This window comes from Anopheles maculipalpis, chromosome 2RL (genome assembly GCF_943734695.1).
Source record: "Anopheles maculipalpis chromosome 2RL, idAnoMacuDA_375_x, whole genome shotgun sequence".
In the NCBI taxonomy this organism is placed as follows: domain Eukaryota; kingdom Metazoa; phylum Arthropoda; class Insecta; order Diptera; family Culicidae; genus Anopheles; species Anopheles maculipalpis.
Window position 1 is genome coordinate 46080313 of NC_064871.1, and position 23065 is coordinate 46103377.

General features: G+C 44.1%; 1 protein-coding gene across 1 annotated transcript in view; it reads left to right on the plus strand.

Annotated features, from left to right (window-relative positions):
* The window catches only part of LOC126557467 (protein Optix), a 55730-nt gene extending 35830 nt beyond the window's left edge, over positions 1–19900 (plus strand). Inside the window, exons 4-5 of the mRNA XM_050213256.1 lie at positions 18597–18880; positions 19021–19900. Coding sequence (XP_050069213.1) covers positions 18597–18880; positions 19021–19895 — 1159 coding nt within the window. The 3' untranslated portion in view covers positions 19896–19900. The remainder of the gene's footprint in view (positions 1–18596; positions 18881–19020) is intronic.
* Positions 19901–23065: the final 3165 nt, after the last annotated feature.

Below are 23065 nucleotides of genomic sequence, written 5' to 3' on the forward strand. Positions count from 1 at the left end.
TTCGCCCATCCACTGCAGCATTGAAACCGTTAGTTCTCATGTCGGTGGTGATAGGGAGATATTACACAATAATCTGTTAATATCGTTACACTGTCTGGGGCCGGGTGTGTTTGACAGATTTGGAAAAGAACACATTAAACAGTGTTAGTGGTTGTGGTGCGTGTGAAGATGATACATTGATGAACCTTTTACTACAAATTTGATGTTTATTAATGGAAGCGCCAACAAATGAAGAGGGTAGAAAAATGCATTTGCACTCAGCGTTCTCACACGGTGTTTGAAGATGAATGTGGTTGAATGAGAGCGAATTTGAATTCAGTCTGCCGACTGCAGACTGGCTTTGAAAATGGTGCAACCTTAGCCAGAGATCATGTACATCAAAATCAACATAATCAAAAGGCATAATGGTTAGTGTTCGAACATTGTTTCAAGCGTAGCATGACACCCTCGTATCATTTCGCATTTCGGGCAGCACAGACACGGGCGATAATAGCCGAGTATCTTACCGGGTGCCGGGTACGTTCAGTTAAGCAAACTCAACCTTGTCATTAGCAAATCGTAATCAACTCTCCGGCCTAATCAGCGGTACCTACCTTACCTAGGGATTTGCTAGGGTTAGCTAATGTCATGGCGATTGCCATTCGACCTGCTCACCGTGCGCCACAGGTCTAACATGGTGGGATATCTTTACCAACCGACCGGGCGGAACAAATTGTGTTCAAATTACACGTAAATGATTCTGTCTCTCCGTGCCTTCCTTTTGTAGACTCGGACTCAGGACTAATGTTACCCCTTTTTTGTTGTTAAAATCCCTTACATCCGAGAGGAGGATGAGATACGTTTGCTTGCTAGTCCTGCACATCACAATCCTTTAGTTGGAGATGATTGGATGTTATCGCATACGAATGGTTTTGTCTGCTCGTTTCCACTAGTACAGCAAGACTGGTCCATAAACGGTGCTGATTTGAAGTATTTCTTTTAAGGTAAATAATTTTAAATTGGACTCACACCACAAGCACCAAGCAGATTCTTGAGCCGTTCCTTAATGTAGATGGCAACACGTGTCTTACATGTAGATCAGCTTCCTGCTGACGCCCCTTCCCGGAGAGTCGCACGCAAACGCCAAGACGGTGTAGTACTTTTATCAATCAATCGCTAATCCTAGCATCTTTGAAACCCTCTACCCCGAACTGGATCAGTAACTTGACTTCCGGGAGCGTTCTGGACGAAACTGTTTGACACGCAAAAAATGTTACAGATTCAACTCGACGTCTCCAGCGAAGGTGTAATGTTTACTTTGCCATTTAAATCAGCAACTCAGCAACGCAAGCTGCTGCACGTTCTGTTCGGTGGGTTCATCCACACGCCGCACACGAGTTCAATTCGGTGTCGGAGTTTTATCAAGTATCTTGCCGCTTAAGCGTAAATCCTTCTGCAACCCCCTCTTGACGATGCGCTGTGCGTAACAAGCGTTGCTCGGTTCTGTTTTCGTTTTGCTAACCAGGATCGGATTTTTTCCACCCTTCGCATCGGTGCTTGGAGTGAAAATCGAGCAGTAAACGTGTCGGTAAGGAGTAATGATTAAGCGATCCGTTTGTGATAAGAACAGCCGTCAAAAGACGAAAGGGATCCATTCGTTCGTTGGTAGGAGATATTCTTACGGACGCACTGGGACAGAGATTATGTTTGAAAAAAACACTTTCCACGGCGGTATAACTGGGTTATGGCTCGAACGGGGTTGAAAGACAAGGCGAATTGAATACACGCACAAGCGCAAGCAATCCGCTCGACCATTTCGTGATGGATTCCCCCAGGGACGATGGGTAAACACAACGCTGCTCAATTTGGAAAGAGTCACCCTCCCGGATGACGAACGATAGAACACCAAAAAGGCATGTAATTTGAATTGCTACAATGTCAACAATTTAAATTCGATAGCTGAACGATGGGATGGTGTCTCCGGTTCGCGCTCAGGTTGTCCGGACCAATTCGAATTGGTTGGCACACAGGAGGCACGTAAGGGCGTCGGGTCGGGGAGGGCGTAATTTGTCTAAATCATTATCCTTTTTCCTTCGCTCTTCGGTGGGAATGGTGGACGAGGTTTTCGTTGATGAACCGGCGATTTTTAAGCGATTCAACGGAATCACTGTGCGTCACTGAAATGTTTCTGTCACACTGTTTGCGTTACATTTTCCATTTGTGCGTTTTTTACACGCATTGGTTCGGCAGTTCGTTATAGAGGTTCCGGGAAATTGAACCACAAGTTCAATGAAGTTTAATCGTTCGTCTGAAGGTGATTGGTGAGGATTCAAGGACGGCTTTGAGGATACGATTGTAGAAAATAGCGCTTAGTTGTATAAGAAGGCTTAAATTCCATCAAAAACTCTTGATTTACTAGTTCCACGAAGGTACATAGGCTTAATCTACAAGTTTAAATAATGAAGACTTATTATGAAGCTGAAGAAATTGTTACATTTTTAAAGACAGTATTTGGCATTCCTTGACAATTGCATCTCGACTCTAATTGTGTATCGGCTGTCATTCTAACATGACACTATCACGGCTACTTTCCCGCTGCGATCTCACGCTCGGCAGTGGTTGTGACAGCAACAGTTCTGGGTGCCACTGCTTGTAGCAGCTTTAGTAAATTGCTGGGAAAACACAAGTCCGCTATAATCGCGGAAGAACAAAGCGAAACACACCCGAAGGTGACAAAACGCGCTAAACTCAGCATGGTGCTGCAGCGTGATGAAAGGTTCGGAAAAACACAGTCTTTTGCCACCGTTACTGCGGCTGCTACGGGAAAGCCGAGGAAACATTCCAGAACGCGCATCGCGACAGTGTATGGTGTGAACATTTGAACATCTCTGCACACCTCCGTTTTTTGTTTGGCAACCAGTAAAGACATCTTTCTTCAAAGGAGGACGCACCAAAAGCAGGTTACCGGTGAGTGTGATGCGAAAACTTGGTGTAATAAAACAATATGCCCCCCTGTCGTGCTGTGTTGCTTTGCCTTTGATGCTTCGCCTCGCCATGGTTTGCCTGCAGGTGGACAAAGTAGCTACAAATTGGCTTCGGAGCTGTTACCGGTCTTACCGGAACTAGAGTCGCAAAACACGCAGGGGATTGGGATTGGGAGGATAGGAAACAGGGTTTCAGTCCCCCGGGTGGTAGGAAAGAGATCAATGAAGAAACTGTCAGCAGCATAATAACCCAGTGCTGGTGATGGAATGTCTGTGTTGGAGATTGGTGTCGCTGCCTTCAAAGCCTGCGGAAGGTCGGAAGAAATGATTAGTGCTTCTAATGAAGTACTGCGGTGTTTTAGGTGTGATTGTCGATCGGGAAAAATCACTCTCAATGTGGATCTAACTGTGGATGAAATAGAGTTTGACAGCTATTGCAGTCAATTGGACACAGTGTTTGATAACTATTTTATTATTAAATCCTTATAAAGTATCGTTGGTAGAAATTGGAAAGACAAAAACACCAATTTTTGATCAAAATTAAACTCAAAAAAACACAACCTAAATGTTACGCTAAGGAAGATGTTTAAGCTACTTGATTACTACCGACACAGCTAGGGTCGAAAGCACCAACAGAGCAACATAAATCATTTCATAAAATCTTTTCAAACCCGGCACCATAATTTGTCAGCCCATCCTAAAGGTAGGAAGCCGCCGATCGTTCACTATCGGTTATGCATAAATCACGTTTTTATGCTCGCGCGCCGCGAGCTGCTTCATGGATTCCTGAAGTTGGCGTTCAGGACGGTGCAGGAATGTCACAGCATATTGGCAACGAACAGACAGAGAAAGAACCTCGCACCGGACGCCTCGGGAAAGGTCGTTACAGCGTTCGCGTGCGACCTTACCGTGTGTATGTGTGTCAGAGAAAACAGAATTGATGACCTCCGCGGGAGCACTCCGTTCAGAACGTCGAAAATGCATTCTCCCTTCTGGGCTTTTCCCGTGGCGCGATTCGTTCGGTGCAGCTCAAGCATACAATGTGTGCGAGATGATGTCAAGCGTCACGCGCAGAATCCATCAGGGCGGCGGTTACAGCAAGAAAACTAATAAACGTCCACCTTCAGCTAAACTTCCAGCAATCAATGGAACGTTGAATGCGTGTGTGTGTGTACGCAACGTTCGGAAATTCTTCTACCGGACCATCATCATCCAGAGGCACATGAACATGAGCAGCAGTTTGTGTTGCGTTAAAATGTTGCCACTCGGCGGCATTGACACTGTTGGCTGTGGTTCAACCTCAGCTGGTTTGATTGATGTTTTGTTGTCATCTGGACGGTGTGTATGGGTTCGCTGCTCGTCTAGGGTCACCATACGGACACTCGGCACCGGTAGCTGGCATTCCGCGAACCACGCTTGACATATGTCTAATCACACCGACAAACTGCATTCACTCTGGATCGTTATCGCGGTTTGATCATTTGTAAAGGTTGGAAGTTTGATAACTATTTTTTCCGTTGTTCTGGAGTATGGTTGTGATGTTTTTTTTTTCTTTTAGTTTACGTAGAATTGCATTTGAGCGCGGTGGAAACTTGTTCCATTAAGATGTCAATCGTTGGAGACGCAGTCAAATGCAGAATTTTGTTTCACGTTGTGTTTGATATAGGTAACAATGTATGTTAGTGTGATGGAGAGTTACATTTTCTCCAAAACTTCGAAAGTGTAGTTAAGTATTGGTTTTACATTGCTAAAGTGGATTTTTGAAACCAGTACGCTGAGTGATTTGAATGCAGAATGTTCCAGTACCTTTATGAAGTTATTTGTAATGAATTATACAAACTTTGTTTTAACAATATAAAAAAAAGTGAATGTGAATGTGAAAACAAAAACAGGAACTAATCAATATCTAAAACTGTAGGTGTGTCAGAGTCCATTTTTTAAGCAGAACCGTCTAAGGAGCATGAACCACATTAAATTGGGAGGAATGAGAATTCACTTAAAACATCTCAACTTTTAGGAAGATTTTCGACTTTTTTATTCATATTATATATGTTCACTAGTTAAGGCAAGGGTGATGCTGAACAGGGATGAAAACTAGAATCCATGGGATCAGCAAAACAAAGGGATCTTCTCTCTGATCCGGCTCTACAAATTGTTTGTATGCACTGGATTATGTTACACCCGTGGTTTTACCCATTCTCACCATCATCCCATCCATATAAACAAGCAGCAAAATGTGGTAAAGTCCAATCGGAGCTGGGTGGTAAACGTTACACACCCTAAAAGATTAGCGTTTGAGCAAGTAGAGCGAACAAGTGGTAGAGATTCTTTCAACTTTAGAAAACCAAAAAACAATCCAATAAACTAAAAACAGCATACAGACACAACCTCTGTAAGGATTGCATGTGCTCAGTGTTCGTTGAGCACCGATCGCAATGGTTAAAAACGAAAGACACTGGAAAGAATTGTTTGCACAGCATTTGCAGAAGAAAACCCAATGCCAATTCGGCTAGTAAAGATTACGACAAACTCAATGCCGAATTATAGGTTGATAGGTAGGGTAAGATCTGGGAATGAAAGAATATGCGGGCGATGTTGTTATGGCAATTGAAGTCACAACGTAGAATCGACTTTTAACGCTAACGAATTTACGAACGGAATCGGGAAGGTCGTTACATTGGAATATCCAAATCAGAAGAAATGTTATTTGATAAAAATGTTTCCCCATTTCTTCGGAATTGGGATTGTAATTGTGGCTACGGCTAGAAGGGAAACGGCATGGAATGCTGCTTGCATGTATGTGTATGTGCTCGCCTTATGCTGTATCGTATGCGAAGTACAAGAACAGTGAGTCCCTTCGCTAGTCAGCCAGCATTGGGAACGTACCATTTGATGCTGCTTGAGTTTGTGTTTACACAAGGGGAAGTCGAACCCTCCGGGAATGGTTGGGTCGGTGCTGGGGAAGATGGTAGGGAAATTGATTTGGTACATCATTTGATGAACAATGAAACAATTATTGTCCAGCTCGCTTGAGCGTTTCTGGACCTGAGAAGAATTGGAAAAGACGTTTCATACAATGAAGTGTGTAGACAATGATCTTACGGAGGTGTGATGATACTGTGCGATGATTGTTTTGCTGATTTATTGTGTCGAATATTTAGGTCAGTGATTGTGGAAGGTTAAAACTGATTTAATGGGAATCTAGCAAACAGAATGTGTAACAAATTAATGAGAGTTGGATTCGTTGCAATGGCATTAAATTAGATTTCAGATTTGAATGTTTTTTGGGTAAGAGATTGATGTGTCAGATACTGCTGTATTATTTGATTTAAGGAATGGATTATCTGTAGGAGGCAGTTAAACACTTATGCTTATGTTGCACATTCTTGAGCGACTCTTAGGCAATGAGCCAGAATGTTCGTATATTTTCTGATCTTTCTGGGCCTTAGCGATCAGTTGATACTCCGCCTTGGTTACAAAATGTAGTCATTTTCCGAAAAAAATCAATTCATGAATGCTGGGCCCGTTGGTGCAGGCGACAGTGGCGCCGGTCTTCAAACGACAGGACCGTCCCCCCGTTTTACTGACAAGTCTACCACGCGGTATCAGCAAGTCTAATAAGCCATTCGATGGCCGGTGTGACCTAGCAAGGCGTTAAGCTTGAAGAAGCTGATCATCAATCGCAATTTCTCGACAAAATTCACTGTAGCTTCTCTAAATGAAGTGATAACGCTGTAACATTTTGTTTGACACAGGTTCATCTAATGGAACCTCTAGAATATTAGTTTTATGCATCTTCATTTTGCATTTCACTTTGTTGTGCTTAAAACCAACATTGTTACGGATATGACACTACAATATCAATAAATCTTTAAAATTTATGGCACAATAAGAAAAGGAAGTTAAATCATTTATGGTGTTTCCGAACTCTACAGTTCAATGACTTCCCTCATTAAAGGTCATTGTCGCTTAATTATTGTGCAGAAGTGTATTGAAAGAATTTGCGCAAACGCCAAGCACAGTACGATTTTATATGACTTTATTATTGTTTGCTAATGCTTCCAGTGGAGTCAAAACTGGCCGCAGCCTGACGGGCCTGACGGTTCAAAGACGAACAGAAATACACTGCGAAGAAAGCTAAAACCACAGCATAAACCATTTTTTGTGTGCGGGTATTGCTTCTGTCATAAATGAGCCAAATGCCCAAAAAAGCGAAGGATGGCACCCGCTATGGTGTCCGTTTGTTGGAGGGTATAATTATTACAAATAATCTTCCAGCCAAGCGGTCAGTCAAATTCTTTGCAGTGGTGCATCCACCAGCGAAAAAAATAAAACCCCCCTCCAAAAGAACAGTATCGCGAGCGCGGAAAGCATTCCGCTGCGAGAATATTTGTCATTCGTTTTTGCTGTGCGCCGTAAGCCATGGAAGTGACCACAGCTATTGGCGGTATGCTGTGAGCCGCTGAAAGCTCGCGTCAAGCCCCGGTACCAGGCAGGCTGGAGGGCTTAAAATATTTTTATCACTTTATAATTTTAACCTTTTGAAAAATATAAACGTCAACGGGTTCCGGGCGTATTTTGATGGCATCATTTTCAAAACCGGAGTCGGCGAGCGGCCAGCGCGGTTGAAAGGCCTTTGCCAAATATGCGAAACATTCTTTCCTGCACCGCAGAAGGCGAGCTCGTCCAGTGGTAGAAGTTTGCAGCGAGCAAATGAAATGTTTGAGCACCCCGGTTCGTGCACAACACTCCACGAATATCCTTGTGCGAATGCGCGCGAACAAGGAATGAATTTCCGTTTTAATTACTTTGCCGTTCCAGTTGCCATGTATAGGAGGATGGTTGGGTCGGGCTGTGAGGTTGAATTTTTGTTGATGCTTTTTACCTTGTGACTCTGTTGAACCGAGTGGCTTACATACGGTCGTCGTCGTCGTCGTCGTCGAATCGTTAGTTGATGAATTCGCAATGAATAAAATTTTATGTTATAGTTATTAGTTTACCGAACATGTCGTCTCGTCAAGGTGTGCTGAGACGTTAGTGCCCCGTTTAGGAAACATAAATGATCGAAACAGAGTGGCAGAGAGGTCTGGTGAGTCCAACCATGGGTTTGGTGTTTGGTTGAATACGAATTGTGCTTTATAGTGCAGGTTCGAAACGAAACGCTGTCGGTGACAGGTTTTCCCGGCCAGTGTGCAACAGGCAAATGTGCTGCAATTGTCGCCATCGTTTAGATTGATGATGTTGTTTTTCCGGTCGTAAATTAGGTCATTTGTGGAAACGTGTAGATACCTCTTTTTGAGGAATTGCCAGTCGCGCACAAGGGTATGAATATGAGTTTGGGCAGCGAAACGTTAATGAGTTTGTTTGTGGTTTACGGCGAATTGCGTTCTCGTTCTGGAACTAGTTTGGAAAGGCACAAAAACTATGTTTGTCTGATAGCGTTTATACTTGTAATAATATTTTTTTTAAGTTGCAAGACGTCTTTTAGATATGAAACGCTTAGAATGTGACTGCAACAAAAACATAATGTCTTAAGCAGAAGGTAAATTTGTATCCCATGCCCAACGCTACCGAGCGCTAGCGTTGGAACGCGAATTTATTTCAATTATCACGATAAACTGTTGCTGTTTCATCACGCAGTACACGCACACATGGTTTTTAATAGTTTTTTGCCTCATCTCTCTCGCATTGTCAGACCGATGCAATGAGTCAAGCTGCATCGGTGGAATTTAGGAATTTTTCGCATCATGTTCTACGGGGTGGTTATCGACCGCGGTAACATTTGAGGCCACAGCAAGCGATAATAAGCCGTGCCAGTTAGTAGTGCGAGCTGATTGTACAGTGCAAGAAAAAAAAATAAAACACAAACTAACAACAACAGGAAGCCGGTTCACTCCATTTCCCGCCACAGAAGCGCAGAAGAAAAGTGATACAAGAAATTAAATACTTTCGCCGGCTGTTTTATTGTGGCTATAGTTTTTTTTGTACACTAAATCGAGGAACATCTTTATCGGGGAACGTTTACACCAGCAGCTTGTAAACAAGCGTTGGGGATGAGGTGTTTTGTGTTACAATTGATCGATAATTTGAGTAAACCCTTGACGGTATGTTAGAGCCTCATTGGGAAGGCTTGTTCAAGGATCATATTTAATAATAATAAACAATAATCCATCATCAGTTTAATAAAGATGTCATTCAATGTGAAATTAAATTATCTTCGAGATTATTCACTCCAATTAAATGCACTTTCTCTAATGATGCAAACCGTATCAGTAAAGTAATACAATAGATCGACTAGCTAAGCCTCGCCAATTAACAGCTTCCAGCTTGGTGGAAAACCCTCCCCCAAAAGGGGTGAGGGATCGTATTTCGAAGCAATTCTTCCAAGACACCTCCAGCGCACCGTTGGCCCACCAAAGGGTTAATTACCCAGACATTAGTGTAGGCTCAGCCGCAAAACTGACCGCGGGAACCGGGCGCACACCGAATCGTGGTATCGTTTTCAAATTCACTCCTTTATATCGATGCCGCCGTGTGAAGTTGTTTTAAAGGGTGCGTTTTGTGTATGTGTGCGTATGGTTTTTTTTCTGCCAGCAGCTTCGTTTTATGTTGCGCCGACATCGGCCTGTGGTCGACTGGAGTGGCTGCAAAGTATGCCCTCGGCAGTCGCGGATCGGCCGGTTGCGCGATTGCATTTTTTTTTCTCTCCTGCTTTCCTTCTGCCCCCTCGTGCTGCATACCTGCGAGGCGCATCGGCACGATACAATAGTGCGAGTGTGCGCAAGTACGAGAATTCTCCTCGCCGCGTTGTGTTTTGATGGCCACAATGTTGATGTCGGATCGGATGTTTCGCGGCAAGGTGTTGCAGACGGGTGTGTTATGCTGCCGCAAGAAGTAATAACTTTATGAAGCGGATTGTAACAGCGCTGGTATGCTCTCGGGAACGTGTGTTTTTTGTTGTTGTTGCTGTGAGCGATAGTGTCTGAAGGGGTCTCTTGCTCTCTTTCTCTATCTCCGGATCTCCGGAATGGAGACAACAGTGGACCCTTTGGCGGTGTATGTGAGCATCGAGCGTCTTCTTACGAGCGATCGGTTCGATATTCTTGGCTTCTTGGTTAGAGCCTGTGATTGTCCAAGGCGCAATACTCCAAAGGGGGGCGCCAAATCCCTTTGGATCGCGCTTCCCTGCTTCCCATGGTTCCGATTTGTGCCGCATTGCGATAATGATCCTATCGAGCGCGAACACGCGGCAGGTATCAGTCCGCGGCTCCGTCGAGGCCGGCTCCGTGGCTAATTATCTTATTAAGTGTAACAATAACTTAATTAATTATTTATATACGTTTCGATACAGCAATTGCCGACCGCAAACGGGAGAAGTAAGAAAAGTGATCCTGCTAGCGGGTAAGAGGGAACCGTGTGTGTATGTGTGTGTGTCGATGATACTGTTGGCTCGCCGGTCAATTTCCAATATCCCCACGGGAGAGCGTTCAAGAGTAAACAGTTCGTAATGATGTCCGACGGTTTTGATGGATGTACTCGGTACTGCTTGCTTGCGCCTGTCCCGAAGATCGGCAAGAGTGGGCCTGATGATGGTTCTATCTCTCCGAAACGAAGATCGTCCTCACCGCATGGTTTGGCCGGTTAATGACTGCGCGAGGAAAGTCGCGCGAGACCGAAACGCGAATGATTGATCCGATGTGGTTTGGACGGATGGATCGGATAACACGGGACGAAGTAATCGGGGGCAACTCCCTGCAGGCAACTAACACCTTTGTCTACCAACGTGGCCCAAAACCAACCGAGGGGTATAAGGAGTTGTGTAGTTTCGAGAGGCGATGGTGAATAACGTAACGGCAGGCAAGACAAGACAAAACAAAACAAAAATCCAACGAAACCATCCGGGCGAGAAAGTAATACCTCGGCGCAGCGTCAGTGACGGTGAATTAACCGTGACCGGGCCAGGGTCTCGACCGCAGCTGGCAACTACGAGATTTTTATGCCGCACCACACATTACATTGTTTGGTGCAGATCGGCGTGGCCACATTGAAGTGGGTAACCCTTTGGCCCCGGCTTTTGTTAGCGCAGCGCACCGAAGATAATAAAGTCATTAGTGTGACGTTTCGGATGCTTCGATGCGCGTAAGTCCGTGCAAAGTAGCCGGCCGGTGTGGAGCATCACACCGTTACGTGTTAGTGGTGTAGTTGTGAGTTTTTAATGTGCGAAAAGATCGTTACGTTTAATCGGCAGGTAGATAGCAGACAACAAAATCGAATCCAGAGCATAGAGTTCTGCTTTTTCCTTTCCAATACTGTATGGAGTTGAAGAATTAGATTGATTATACATTTTTCTAATGTAGGATATGAAGGCCCCGGGCCATGGGAGATTTTAAACTGTTGAAATCGATGCGAAGCTGTTAAAAAATATCAAAATTGCAATTTCAGCTCCGTTGCCTCGCATAGGTAGCTTGTGTATGCGGCAGGTCCTCAAAAAGCGAGACTAGGCTCTATTAACAAACTTGGAGAAATTCAAAAGCCTTGTCTTGATCAGCTCCAGCAGTATCATAATCATGTAAAATGTGAAACTACCTTTGTAAACTCTGCGGAAGAGTACTCCTTTACTTTATTGTTGTCCTCAAAAAGCAATTATATTTCTATCAGAACTCTATCGTTCAAGGTTAGTCACGCGGTAAAATTTCAGGTCAGCAAAGCAGCAATCACGATCACCAGATGGTATGGTAGAAGTATAAAATTGTAACTCCGACTTGCAAAAAAAAACCAAAACCTGCAAGCCCTTCAAACTGATACAGCTTCAGGGGAAGTAACTCATCTAGCTCATCCTTTTGGAACAATTTCGTTATTCATTATTCCTGTGTAATGCAGTGAAACGGTTAGATTTCCCCGAAGCAACGCGCCGGTTTCGACTTCGTTGTGGCTTAATTCAATAACGGTTAAATTTGTCTCCAAGCCCTGTGCCCTTGATTGCAAATGTGGCCGAGCATCATCCCGAGCGCTTTACACCACCGGATCCATGTCTGGCAGACGACCGGTTTGTGACTGGCTGCCTAGGGGCATCCTGGTCCGTTAGCTTTCGATTCGAAGGATTCTCAGGAACTTAGGTCCCGAAGGTGGAAAGGGATTGCTGCTCCGGTTTCGTCGAGAACGAAAACACACACACACACGAGAGGGTGAATTTCTCGCAAGAACTTCCGGCGCACGATTATCGTCGCGGGCTCGAAACACCGGGCTTCCGAGCCCCGAAGGTAGCAAAGTGATGACTTCCTGTCAGCAATGCGCCCGGATCGTACACCCCCTCCCCCTACCAGCCGTCGTCGAAATGAACAAGCTGGGATTTTAATTTTTCACGCTAATTTATATTCATTATTCGGTAATGCTTTAACGATTCGATTCCATTACGCGTGTTCAGGTTTGATAAGGGGGGGTGAACTTCGTGGTGACGCGAGCCGGGCGAGTTTTTACCGAGTAGGCCGTTTTATGCTGCAGGTGCCGCAATCCCGTTCCATCGATGGGGCTGAAGGCGTGAAATAATGGCTCTATTGTTGTACAAATTAAGTTTAGCTGTAAATATATTCAAATATTTGGCTAACCGGATGGTAACCGCCAAAGGAAGCAGTCATTCAGTCGAGTTGTCAAGACATCTCACCCGGTTGTTGATGATGATGATGGTGATGTGATGTCGTTGTTGTTGCTGGTTTCGGTGGTGGTTTGATGAAAACGAGCCGAGGGTGTACATCGGCTAGCTCACCAACGTCATCCAAAACAGGGGTTGGAAAAACGGAACAATTGAGTATTATAAAATGAAGGGAAAACGAGCATCAACAATATTATGATTATTGAATCAAATCTGGCCCGGGAACGTACCACGCCGGTGTATGCTTTGTATGGCAGTGTGTTATGTGCGTTGTTGAATTGAGTTTCCTTTCCTTTTTTTTTTCTTCTTGTATGGATGTGGAGCAAACCTTTGACATTTGGGTTAGTTCTGGAGCAGCGATGAGTTAAATTTTTTTTTCTGATTATTTCATTTTTTTTGGGTTATTAATGTAACTTTATTACCCTGTGTTTGTATGTTTTTATGGCTTAATTTTAAAAGACAATTTCGTATGAAGGTATCATTCAAATGAAGCCACATATACAACCATCACACGTGCCACAAAGATGGATGAAATTTCGTAACAATCAACCAGAGATCAGTAAAGAAAACCACGTGACATTTTCTCCCCCTGTAAGAGATGAAGGGCTTCGTGGTGAATTGGTGTCGCTTTTTTTTTTGGTGTATGTTTTGAAGCCTATCGTACTTTCGATATTCAATTACCCTTTTTCCCATCGGGGTTGACCGGTACGTGAGGAGGGCTCGAGGTTTGTCGAAAGATTTTCTTAACTTTGTTACGTGCGAAATGACATGACCTCTCGAGCATGAGGATATGATGCTCTTTCTTCCCTGGCATTGTAGCTAGTGCAACAGTCGTTGTTATTCGATATCTTCAGTGATTTTGGGGAAGAATATAGGAGGAGCATTGTGAAGGGTGAAAATGATGCGAAAACTATCCTTTACTGCTAGATGGAGAACAATTTCACGTGGAAAAAGGTTGGACGTTGCTATTGAATTGCATCGTTACAGTAATCATTGCATTAAATTAAAGTTAATTACATTTGTATGCAGAACGAAAAGAGTTCAAGTATAAGACAAATTAAATCCTTAATTTTTATATCGATCTTCTTCTTCTTGTCTTAACGAGCTGCTAGGTCACGTTGGCCATCGAATGACTTACTTCTTCTTCATCTTGGCTTAACGACCGTAAGTCGATCCTCACTAACGGAGGAAAGGTCCAGATGGGATTTGGAACCAGGTCCACCACAGGACTGCCCTATGTGGATAGAGAACTCTTTTTTCAGACTATCAAACCAACAAACCTTCCTGTATATATCTATCCTGTATTTGACTATGTAAGATCCTGTGGCTTGAAGAAATATTGCACCAATAGTAAACACTCTTGGCAAAGTAACGACACTTTCGCATTCCTTGATGACCGGACATGTAATCGGTATATCAAGTCACACACACGCACTTGAGAACCTAATCGTTTTCCCGGATTGTAAAGACCCATTATAGGGTCGTGTGTTGTTGATTGATTCGAGCATGGTTCGACAATCAATCGACCACTCGACGATGCCCTCGTCCTCGTCGGTGTGCGGGAGCAAATCAATAACATCGTTGTTTGTCCCGACAGTAGTAATGATGATTGCAAGCAGATCCTTCTCGTTAGGGTATTACCTATTGCACACGGTACGGCGGTCAAGGCGCAAGTAATATCCGTCCAGCCAATCCTGAAATAAGTATAGTTTTTTTTTTTTTGCGTTGAAAGCTTAACGTCCAATAACGAAGTTTCCCTGTTTGCAAACATTTCACTCGCTCCATTTTGCTATGAATGTATCGCGGGGATGTGCCAGGAGGGCACAGGTGCTAGCCGGAAGCAAAGTGGTTGGTGGTGAGCAAATATTTAGTGGCATGTTTTGTTAACATAACCTGTACGCGGCCATCCTGCAAACTGCCGAGCGGGGAATCATCAGCAGCAAATCAATTGCATGCAATCGTAAATATCGTCTGGACGATATTTGTCCCTTCCTGTGCCGGGGGCTGTAATTGGAAGTGATTGTGGGTTTGACATATCCTCCACCATCAATAAGTGGTTGTTACTTCCTGATCAGATCGCTGGTCAGTTTTTAGAAAACTGCGTACACAGCTCCAGAGGATTTTCAACAGTCGCCAGAAGAACAGGTTTTTAATTCTCGACAGAACCATTGATTAAATGAACCGAATGAAGCGTTATCATAAAGTACGATTTGATCGATAGTGTGCGTAACATGCGTTGCCCATTACCCAACGGGACGCAAGAGACAAATGCGCCCTGAATGTCGGTAAGTAATCGCGCCATGGCCATGGATGTACGACGAAACGAGCCTTGAACCTCGAGCCACGACAGTATCGTTCCACAACTGAGCATTCACCGCGCTCATTTGGGTGGCTTATGTTTGTTTGTTTTGGCTTGAGTTGGTCCATCCATTTACGCCGCAGCGCACTTTCCTGCTAGCGTCCGGGAGTGACGTCTCTGGGATTGCTTATTGAAGGATCTGCAAGGTACTGCTGCCTTTTGTGGTGTGGTTGCTGTTTGTCTGTTTGTGCTGTTCACTTGCAATTTTATGCGTCGTTGCTTGAGGCCGATTCGAGGCTGCCATTGTTTACGGCTGGTGCTGTAACTCAGTCGCATTGTGCGAGAGAGTCCTTGTGGTGTGTTTAAATAAACTTCAACCCTTTTTGCGTTGTCTGTCCGGTTTTGTACCGGGGATGCAGGAACGCTTCAATTCAATTATCATTAAATGTAGGCGCTACGGTATGGTGTGCTTAAACTTCGTACAAACTGGGGTAGTGGTAACTCCGGCGGATATCCCTCGCACCAGTCTGGTTAGGGTTTCGTTTTGCAAAAAGGGTTCGAATGTGATAAAACCACGTGTTGGTAAATACGGACTGTGAGCAAAACCGCAGGAAGGTATTAGCGGAGGGATCTTCGCACGTCAAACATTCGGTGACAGGAAGCTAAACATGTTCACACTCATCAGCACACATTTTACTCGCGTTTTTAGCAAACCGTTGTGGAGTTACAGCCCCCAACCACTGGACGGGTTGGAATGCAGCTGTCGAAAAAGGGTTATTAAACACGGGAAGGACCAATATTTGCCTTCTTCGTCTATTCAAGAATCATAAACTTAGCATCAATTTGTCATAATTGTCATTCCCGGGGAGTGGTAAGTGAAGTTCTCGCTCCCGTTTTTTTTTACCAAATCGTTTACCGTTGTGCCTCATTTGTCTTTTCGTGTGTGCCGATTGATGGTGGGTTGAAATTAGCATACCTTATTGAATTTGTGACGGTTGGTGTTTATTTTGATTCCACCATTAATTGTATCGGGTCGACTAGAGCGTGTCGGCTGTTTGTCAATTGCTTAGCATTATTATCATTCATCTGGCGCATCAGTGAAGAGCAGCTTCATAGAGGCCTTGTGCTTGTCCTAATGGTTGACAGTAAAATTAAAACAGCAGTAGGAATAAGTGTGCGCTCGTTCTTTGCATATCTGAATGTTAATGTCTGCATAATTTAAATAGGGCGCCCATTGTGACTTGACCAAGCGAGGTTCAGCTACTATCGATTTCCCGCATGAAATGAGACACCCCTCCCACTCTCTCTCTCTCTCTCTCTCTCTCTCTCTTGGTCTATAGTTTTCAGAAGCGTGGGATAATGCAGTTTTGTGCCATTTAGTCTGTAAACCATCCAACGTTTCGAGGACCAAGGATCAAGAATGGGTCCTACGGAGCGATCCGACGCGTAAGTAATACGATCCGCAGAGTGAACCGTATCAAACGTCAGAACTGCGGATGGGACGCCATCTCCATACGACACATACACACGCATACATTGATTGCTGCTATGCTTATCATCTGCCCTCTGTCTTCTCCCTCCGCTCACGGGGATAAGTATGTTTGTTGATGTTTTCTTCGCTCCATGCGGTGAGTGGAAACAGTTTGTTTAGGATTAAGATTGTTGTTGTTGTTTTGTGTGTGTGTGTGCATCTTCTAAGTATGTTTTGTTTTTTCTTTTCCCCTTGTCACGGTTGTATCTTGTTCCGGCGTGTTGGGCGAAAGAATGGTGGTTTAAAACTTTTCTGCTGTTTTGTCTCAATGTAAAATTGGAAGAATGCATTAAGCGCCAGCGCATCATCGCTCTCGCATCGCGCGCCGTCTTGTGGGTCTTGTGGCGTCTTTATGACGGGTTGAGTTATTTGGAAATTTCAACCGAAGCTGACAGCTGTCAAACAACGGAGAGGTCGCATTGATACAGTGACAGCTTACTTCCTCGTTTTATTATGCATTAAGATGGTGTACCGATGGAACTCTCTTGTTGGTATTACTAATTTAAGCTTTAGAATGAGCAGCAGCAGTAAGAATTCATCAGAGACATAAAGAAAAATGGTGAGAATTTTCAGGCATTGCTACGCGTACTCGAAGTCTTCAAAACCTTCGATTTACATAAGTTTAAAATTCCAAGAGAAAGCCACACCGAAGTATTAAATTTCCGTGGCACATTCCAGGAAAATATCCGTCTCCACGCCTTGGCCAAATAACGCGATTCCAAACACACGAAACCACAAAACTAAGGTTCTCAATAGCATATTTGCGTTTTGTCCCGGCTGCTCAAGGACCTTTATCCTGACGGATACCAGTGTCGCTCGTGTGATGACCATGTGTAATTCTTCTGATGCTTCTTGAACCAGGCAGCAGCAGCCTCTTTGGTTGGTAGACAGTAAGAGATGGCCGTACTACACATTACACATCGGATGACAAATACCAAAACCAGGACGATGCAGTATCTACACCGGGATCGGGCACTGGATGTTTGGAAAGGGAAGAAATGAAAGGACACCTATTAAATCCAAGTGTGTAAATATAGACGTACAGTATTTTCATTTCCGGCGCCATTCTATCCATCCCATCGTCCCGGGTTGTCCCGTCGTCAGGTTAAGAGAATTCGAAAAGAGAAATGCTTCTTGATGGATGGTTGCTTGACATTCTGAATGGGGAGGATTTTGTACGGTATTTAGTGACGAGTCATCTGGCTGGTTGTGTGATGAACGTCTCGTTTCTTTATTTTTGAGATTTCTTAGACGTTCGATTAGGAGCATTTAAGTAGATCCGATATTTGGCAAAATTTACGACTGCTTGTATCTTTGTCATACTTTCTGGATTTTTAGTTTAAGGTTAAGTATTGTATCAGTATTACTCCAGGTGACAAGACGAACTTGATTCAACATAATCTTACTTTTCAAGCTTCTTTATACCGGGCCATATAGTGAGCGCAGATCGATTATCGCTTTTTTAAGACACCTGTGGTCCTGCTGAATCTTGGTTCAAAAATAGCCGTAAAGCAATCTCGTGCACTGTGTCATCTTGTAATGCTTGATGTCAAGCAACTGCACCTAAAAGGGTCTAACCAATCAATAAGTGTACGAAAATCCTGGCTGCATGGCGTCAGTAAGAGGGAACCTCGTATTAAAGTCTATGACATTGCAACTTCTCCATTGTGTGCTGTGTGCCCATGTTGTAGGTCGATATAACCTGACCCAATCTCCTCGAAAACGAGGCCTCGACTCGACTCGTCAGCTTCCTGCCTTTTCGGTTTTCCATTCTTTCCTCTCCCGTTCTCGCTAGCTGGCATCTCGCACCTTGTTTGTCTCGTCTGAGAGGAAGATTATTGTCTTTGGTGTTTTAGGCACGTCAGAGATATTGCTATTAAGCAGAAGTAACGTGAAAAAAAAAAATGAAAAAGCACAAAAACTCGCCAGTGGTCTTGGTAAAGGGTGCAGCTAAATGCCAGTCAAAAGTGAAGATTACCCGATTTCGAGCAGCGAAAATTAGGGCCCCAACCTCGAGTGCCCCAATGCTCCGTAGCATTCCGGTTGTGTGGGACGATTATTAAATGACATGAATGTTGGTTTTGTTCAGTCCTGATGCACGATTATTTCTAACCAGCATTCTTTGCTTCATTCTTCTTACTTTCATTTAATTAGACACAACCAGCCACCACTCTCGGGATCCGGATCATCCTCGCTGACGCCCAGACGGGGTGATGGACCACTGTCACCGACGGACACGGACTCCGACTCGGACATCTCGCTCGGCACACACTCGCCAGTTCCTAGTATGTCGATGCAGCATAGTCCCAGCTCGCTGCCGGGTTCGAGCGAGGACCGGCTGCATGATGAGCGGGATCGGGAGAAGGACTTCCGTAACAGTTTCGCCTCGCTGCATTCCTTCCGTTTTGGCGACCATCTTACCGGTGGTTTGTTACCTGGTAAGTCACGTTTCACTTCATAATATGTATTTCGTCGTTGTACATCTTCATAATTTCGCGTGGTCGTGGCCAGTGACCACGATAGCACTTGGAAGTTTGTATTGATTTATGTTTATCGGTCGGTTTCTCCAATCCTGTAGGTTCGTTCAACAGTAGATTCATGCCTTATCGTCTGGGCGATCACTCGCCACCGATCAACACCCACTCACCCCCGATCGGTTTGACACACCTGCCTCTCACCCCAACCGTGCTCCGGCCACAGCCTCACCTGCCTCACTCGCTAGCCGTCAGTGCGGCGTCCATGAGTGCGTCCGGTGTGCCCGGTGGAGTGCTCACGACGGTCGTCAATATGAGCGATTCGCCCGGTAGCAATAGTAGTGCCACGACCGCATCCCTCTCGAATATCCCTGTCCCCGCCAGCGCTACTACCCCTACCCTGTCCGGAGGTACCGGGAGCAGTTCCTTGAAGGATTTGCAGCATCCTAGCGATTTATCGTCGAGTGATCATCGTCCAGGGACTCCCAGCTCGGTTGGAAGTAACAACAACAACAATAACAACAATAGTGCCAGTGGTGGTACTCCGACCACCGCCACTACGAACGGTACAAGCAACGCACCATCCTCCTTAATGCAGCCAATGTCTCCGCTGAGAATACGGGTCAGCTCACCGTCCCGGTTGAATGCGGAGCTGCTGCACCATGCAGCAGCGGCGGCGGCGGCAGCAGCAGCAGCCTCCAACCAACCACCCCAGCACCACTCGTTACCCCTGCTTCATCCTCACCATCCCCTGCACGTGCATCATCCCCACGCGCACCTACCGCACCATGCGCATCAGACGCATGCTCACCATCATGCGGCAGCGTTGACGGCGGCCAGCATGATGAACGGACTGAATGCCAGCGGCATCGTTCGGATCGTCCCGGGCACCACCAACACCGGCACCACCACCACCACTACGACCTCGCTGATCCATCGGCCCTTCTCACCGTCCCCAAAGCCGAAGGAAGCGTCGTGATAAACGGTTCCTGTGGCCGATGCCGAACCGCCAAAGCAGTGTCGCGTGTGCACGTGTGAGACGTGGCTGACAGGCTGATGAAAGGGTAAAAAGTGTCACCTTGATGTAGCTAATGGAGGAGTACGTACGCGAGGCACTGGTAACGCAGCATCGCTGACAAACACTGTCTAGAAACTAGAGAATGTGTGTAACCATAGAGTGTAACGCAAAACGCCGGAGCGGAGGTTTCCGCAATGGACACTTCCGAAAAAAACAAACGAGAGAGGCATGGGACGTTAGACGAAAATGACACAGCAGGCCAAAAATTTGTGCAGTACCCGGCGCATACAGCGTTGTGAGCTTCTAGGTTTCCGCTTACAGCAAAGCAAGAGCTACAAATCGCAATACCGACACACGACGCACGAGAACATGGTGCCCAGTTCCGTGGTAGGAAACGGCAAGCGTATGTTACGCGCTACGAATGGCGAGGCGTGGTGTTCTTTTGTCGTTTTGGGACGAAAAATTAGAGTCTTCTTCGTTCAGTGGCTTCCTAAATCAATCACTTTTGCTGACGGGTGCGAGACATGGACACATATTAACCCTTTTAAGAAGTATTTCTTGGTTTTGCAATACCTATTTGAAAGTTTAGTTGCAACTAATCGTACGTATAGTGTATTTAAGACAAGCATAGTTGAGTGAAATAAAGTGAAAACTGTGTTATATCACTTCAAAATGTTGTTATATTTTATCTTCCAATTTTCTACTACACTTGGAGTCAATTCATGAGTATGATTTTAAGCGATACTACATCGCAAGCTTTTTGTTCGGTTGAAGCGCGATACTGACACTTTTCAGACCCACTCCTTTTTATCCACATCCCCAATCCTGGTAGGTGGGGTAGTATATAGAATGTTAGTACATAAAACCTCAGTTCAACATATTCATCGCAGCTCATGCGCAGTTGTGTGTCCGAGTCCCGGAGTTTTATCCGCTTCATTCCCTGTTGGATGGCACAGTTTCACAGTTCGCTCAGCGCGTGTTTGTTCAGTCGTACGTCCAGAGAGTCAAATCATTGGTGAGGAAATGAAGAAAATTTCATTTCGACTTCAATTCCTGTGAAACATCCGCACATGATTGTCGGGTAGGAAATATTAACGCAGTTACGTCGGAACGTACAATAAAGCAAGTGTTTTTGGCGAAGAGTTTAATGGCATAGATTTATTTTAATCTTGTTGGTGCTATTGATTTTGGCTCTCTGTTTTACGCGGAAGTAGGTCGTCCAGGAATCTGACTTTCATTTCATTTCTCTGGAATGCTACAATATGGCGATTTCTGAGAACTTCACACTAGTAGTTGCTCGGATGGAGAGTAAAAATCAAATAAGGTTCGAGCAGAATCTCATTTCGTTTCATTCGTTTGTCTTACAAGAAAGCAGAAGAACATGTTTTACTCTATATCAGCTAGTGAAAGATGAAGGAAGTCTAAGGAACGAAAAAAATTGGATGAGTAATGTTTGGCAAAAATGGTAGAACTAAAGCATCAACAACAAAGAGACACTATCATTGCTTCGCTGCTTGATAAAATAGTGTGAACTGGGTGGTCTAATCTATAACGTGGGGCAACTCAATCCGCAACCGTACCGCAACACACACGCTCGCTGGCTTTGAAGGACACTGTAGAATATTTAGAGGAAATTGAACAGATATTAATAATGAAAGAATGAAATAAAGACATAAATAAATTAAACTAAATATTGTAAAATATATTATTATTAGTACGTTTAGGCAACATGATTTATAGGCACACACACACACACACACTCTAGTGGAACACAATAGCGGAAAGCAACGTACATCGATTGATTGCTATGTAGAGAAGTATGGAAAACGAATCGCAAAAGCAAACAATAAAACTGCAAACAATGGTAAAAGGAGTGTTGATAAATGTTTTCTTTTCGTTGGCTACCCTTATGGCAAAAATGATGTAGTGTATTTATATTGCTAATTTTTTTAGTTCACCTGTGCATATTGATTTGGGCAATATAGATTTTTTGTTAGTTTCTTTGAAAATTCACTCAAAACAAGAAAAATATCAAACGTTAGAAACCTCCCATTATCGGAAGCTTATTTTAAAGGAAAATATGGCAATATTTTTGGAGTAGTTCAGAACGTATCGAAAACGGGCAAGAGCATACGTGACGCTAGTGTGTTACAATACAAAGCTAGCAAAAAATGAAACCAAAACTATGTTTGTACGGGGAAATAATACTGCTCGGAAAGCACACAGAAATACCGTAAAATCGAACAGCATGTCACAGCGAATGGTAATGTAAAGAGAGCTAGAAAGGACAATTTGCTAGACGAGTGGACATAAAGTTACACAAAAAAGCAAGCTGTAATATGGAAACGGCATAGTGAATGGGCATAGAGGGCAGGGAAATGGGATGGAATCTAAAATAAACAAAGCTAACAAACCTGTGTACATACATTGCTGCAATCAAATTATATTAATTATGACAAAAATAAATTTAATAATTAAATTGAAACCGTTGTCTTGTGTTTTGTTTTCTGTTACATTTATTGATATGGGGCTGGTGGGTGTTTTTATCGCTGGATTTGTAGATAATAAAACGTCAATGGAGGAGCGATTGCAAGCGAAAGCGGTGCTGTTTTTGGTGTTTGTTGAATGTAACGGAATTTCAGAAGATCCCACCAGTATCAGCTGAGTTCTTTCAGAAATTCTCGAACCTTGCTTTTCAATCACTAAATCTCAAGAAAATAAACGATTTAATTTTGTTTTAAATCTGTTACAGCTCGATTTAAGGTTTAATTGGCTCGAAGGAGGCGTTGAAAGCAACAACAGCATTCTTTTTGATTTTTTTACTGGAAGAATAGTCCTGATGAAGAGTCTAACGATGGTGGCATCACAATAGTGAAAAGTGAATCAGAATCGATTTTTTTTTATTCATGAAGGACGGCCAGGCCGTATTGGAAGAATCGATTTTCTGATTGACGGAATTATATCTCCGTACGATCAAGATCTTCAATCGGCACCATCCCTATTGACAAAATTGCCTTAATAACCACTACTAAGGTTCCTTTCCATACCAATTCGGCTTAGTAGGGCCTTATTTGGGGGATTTATATCGATTTTGTTGATAGAGATAACCTCACTTTGTGACCTTATTGCTT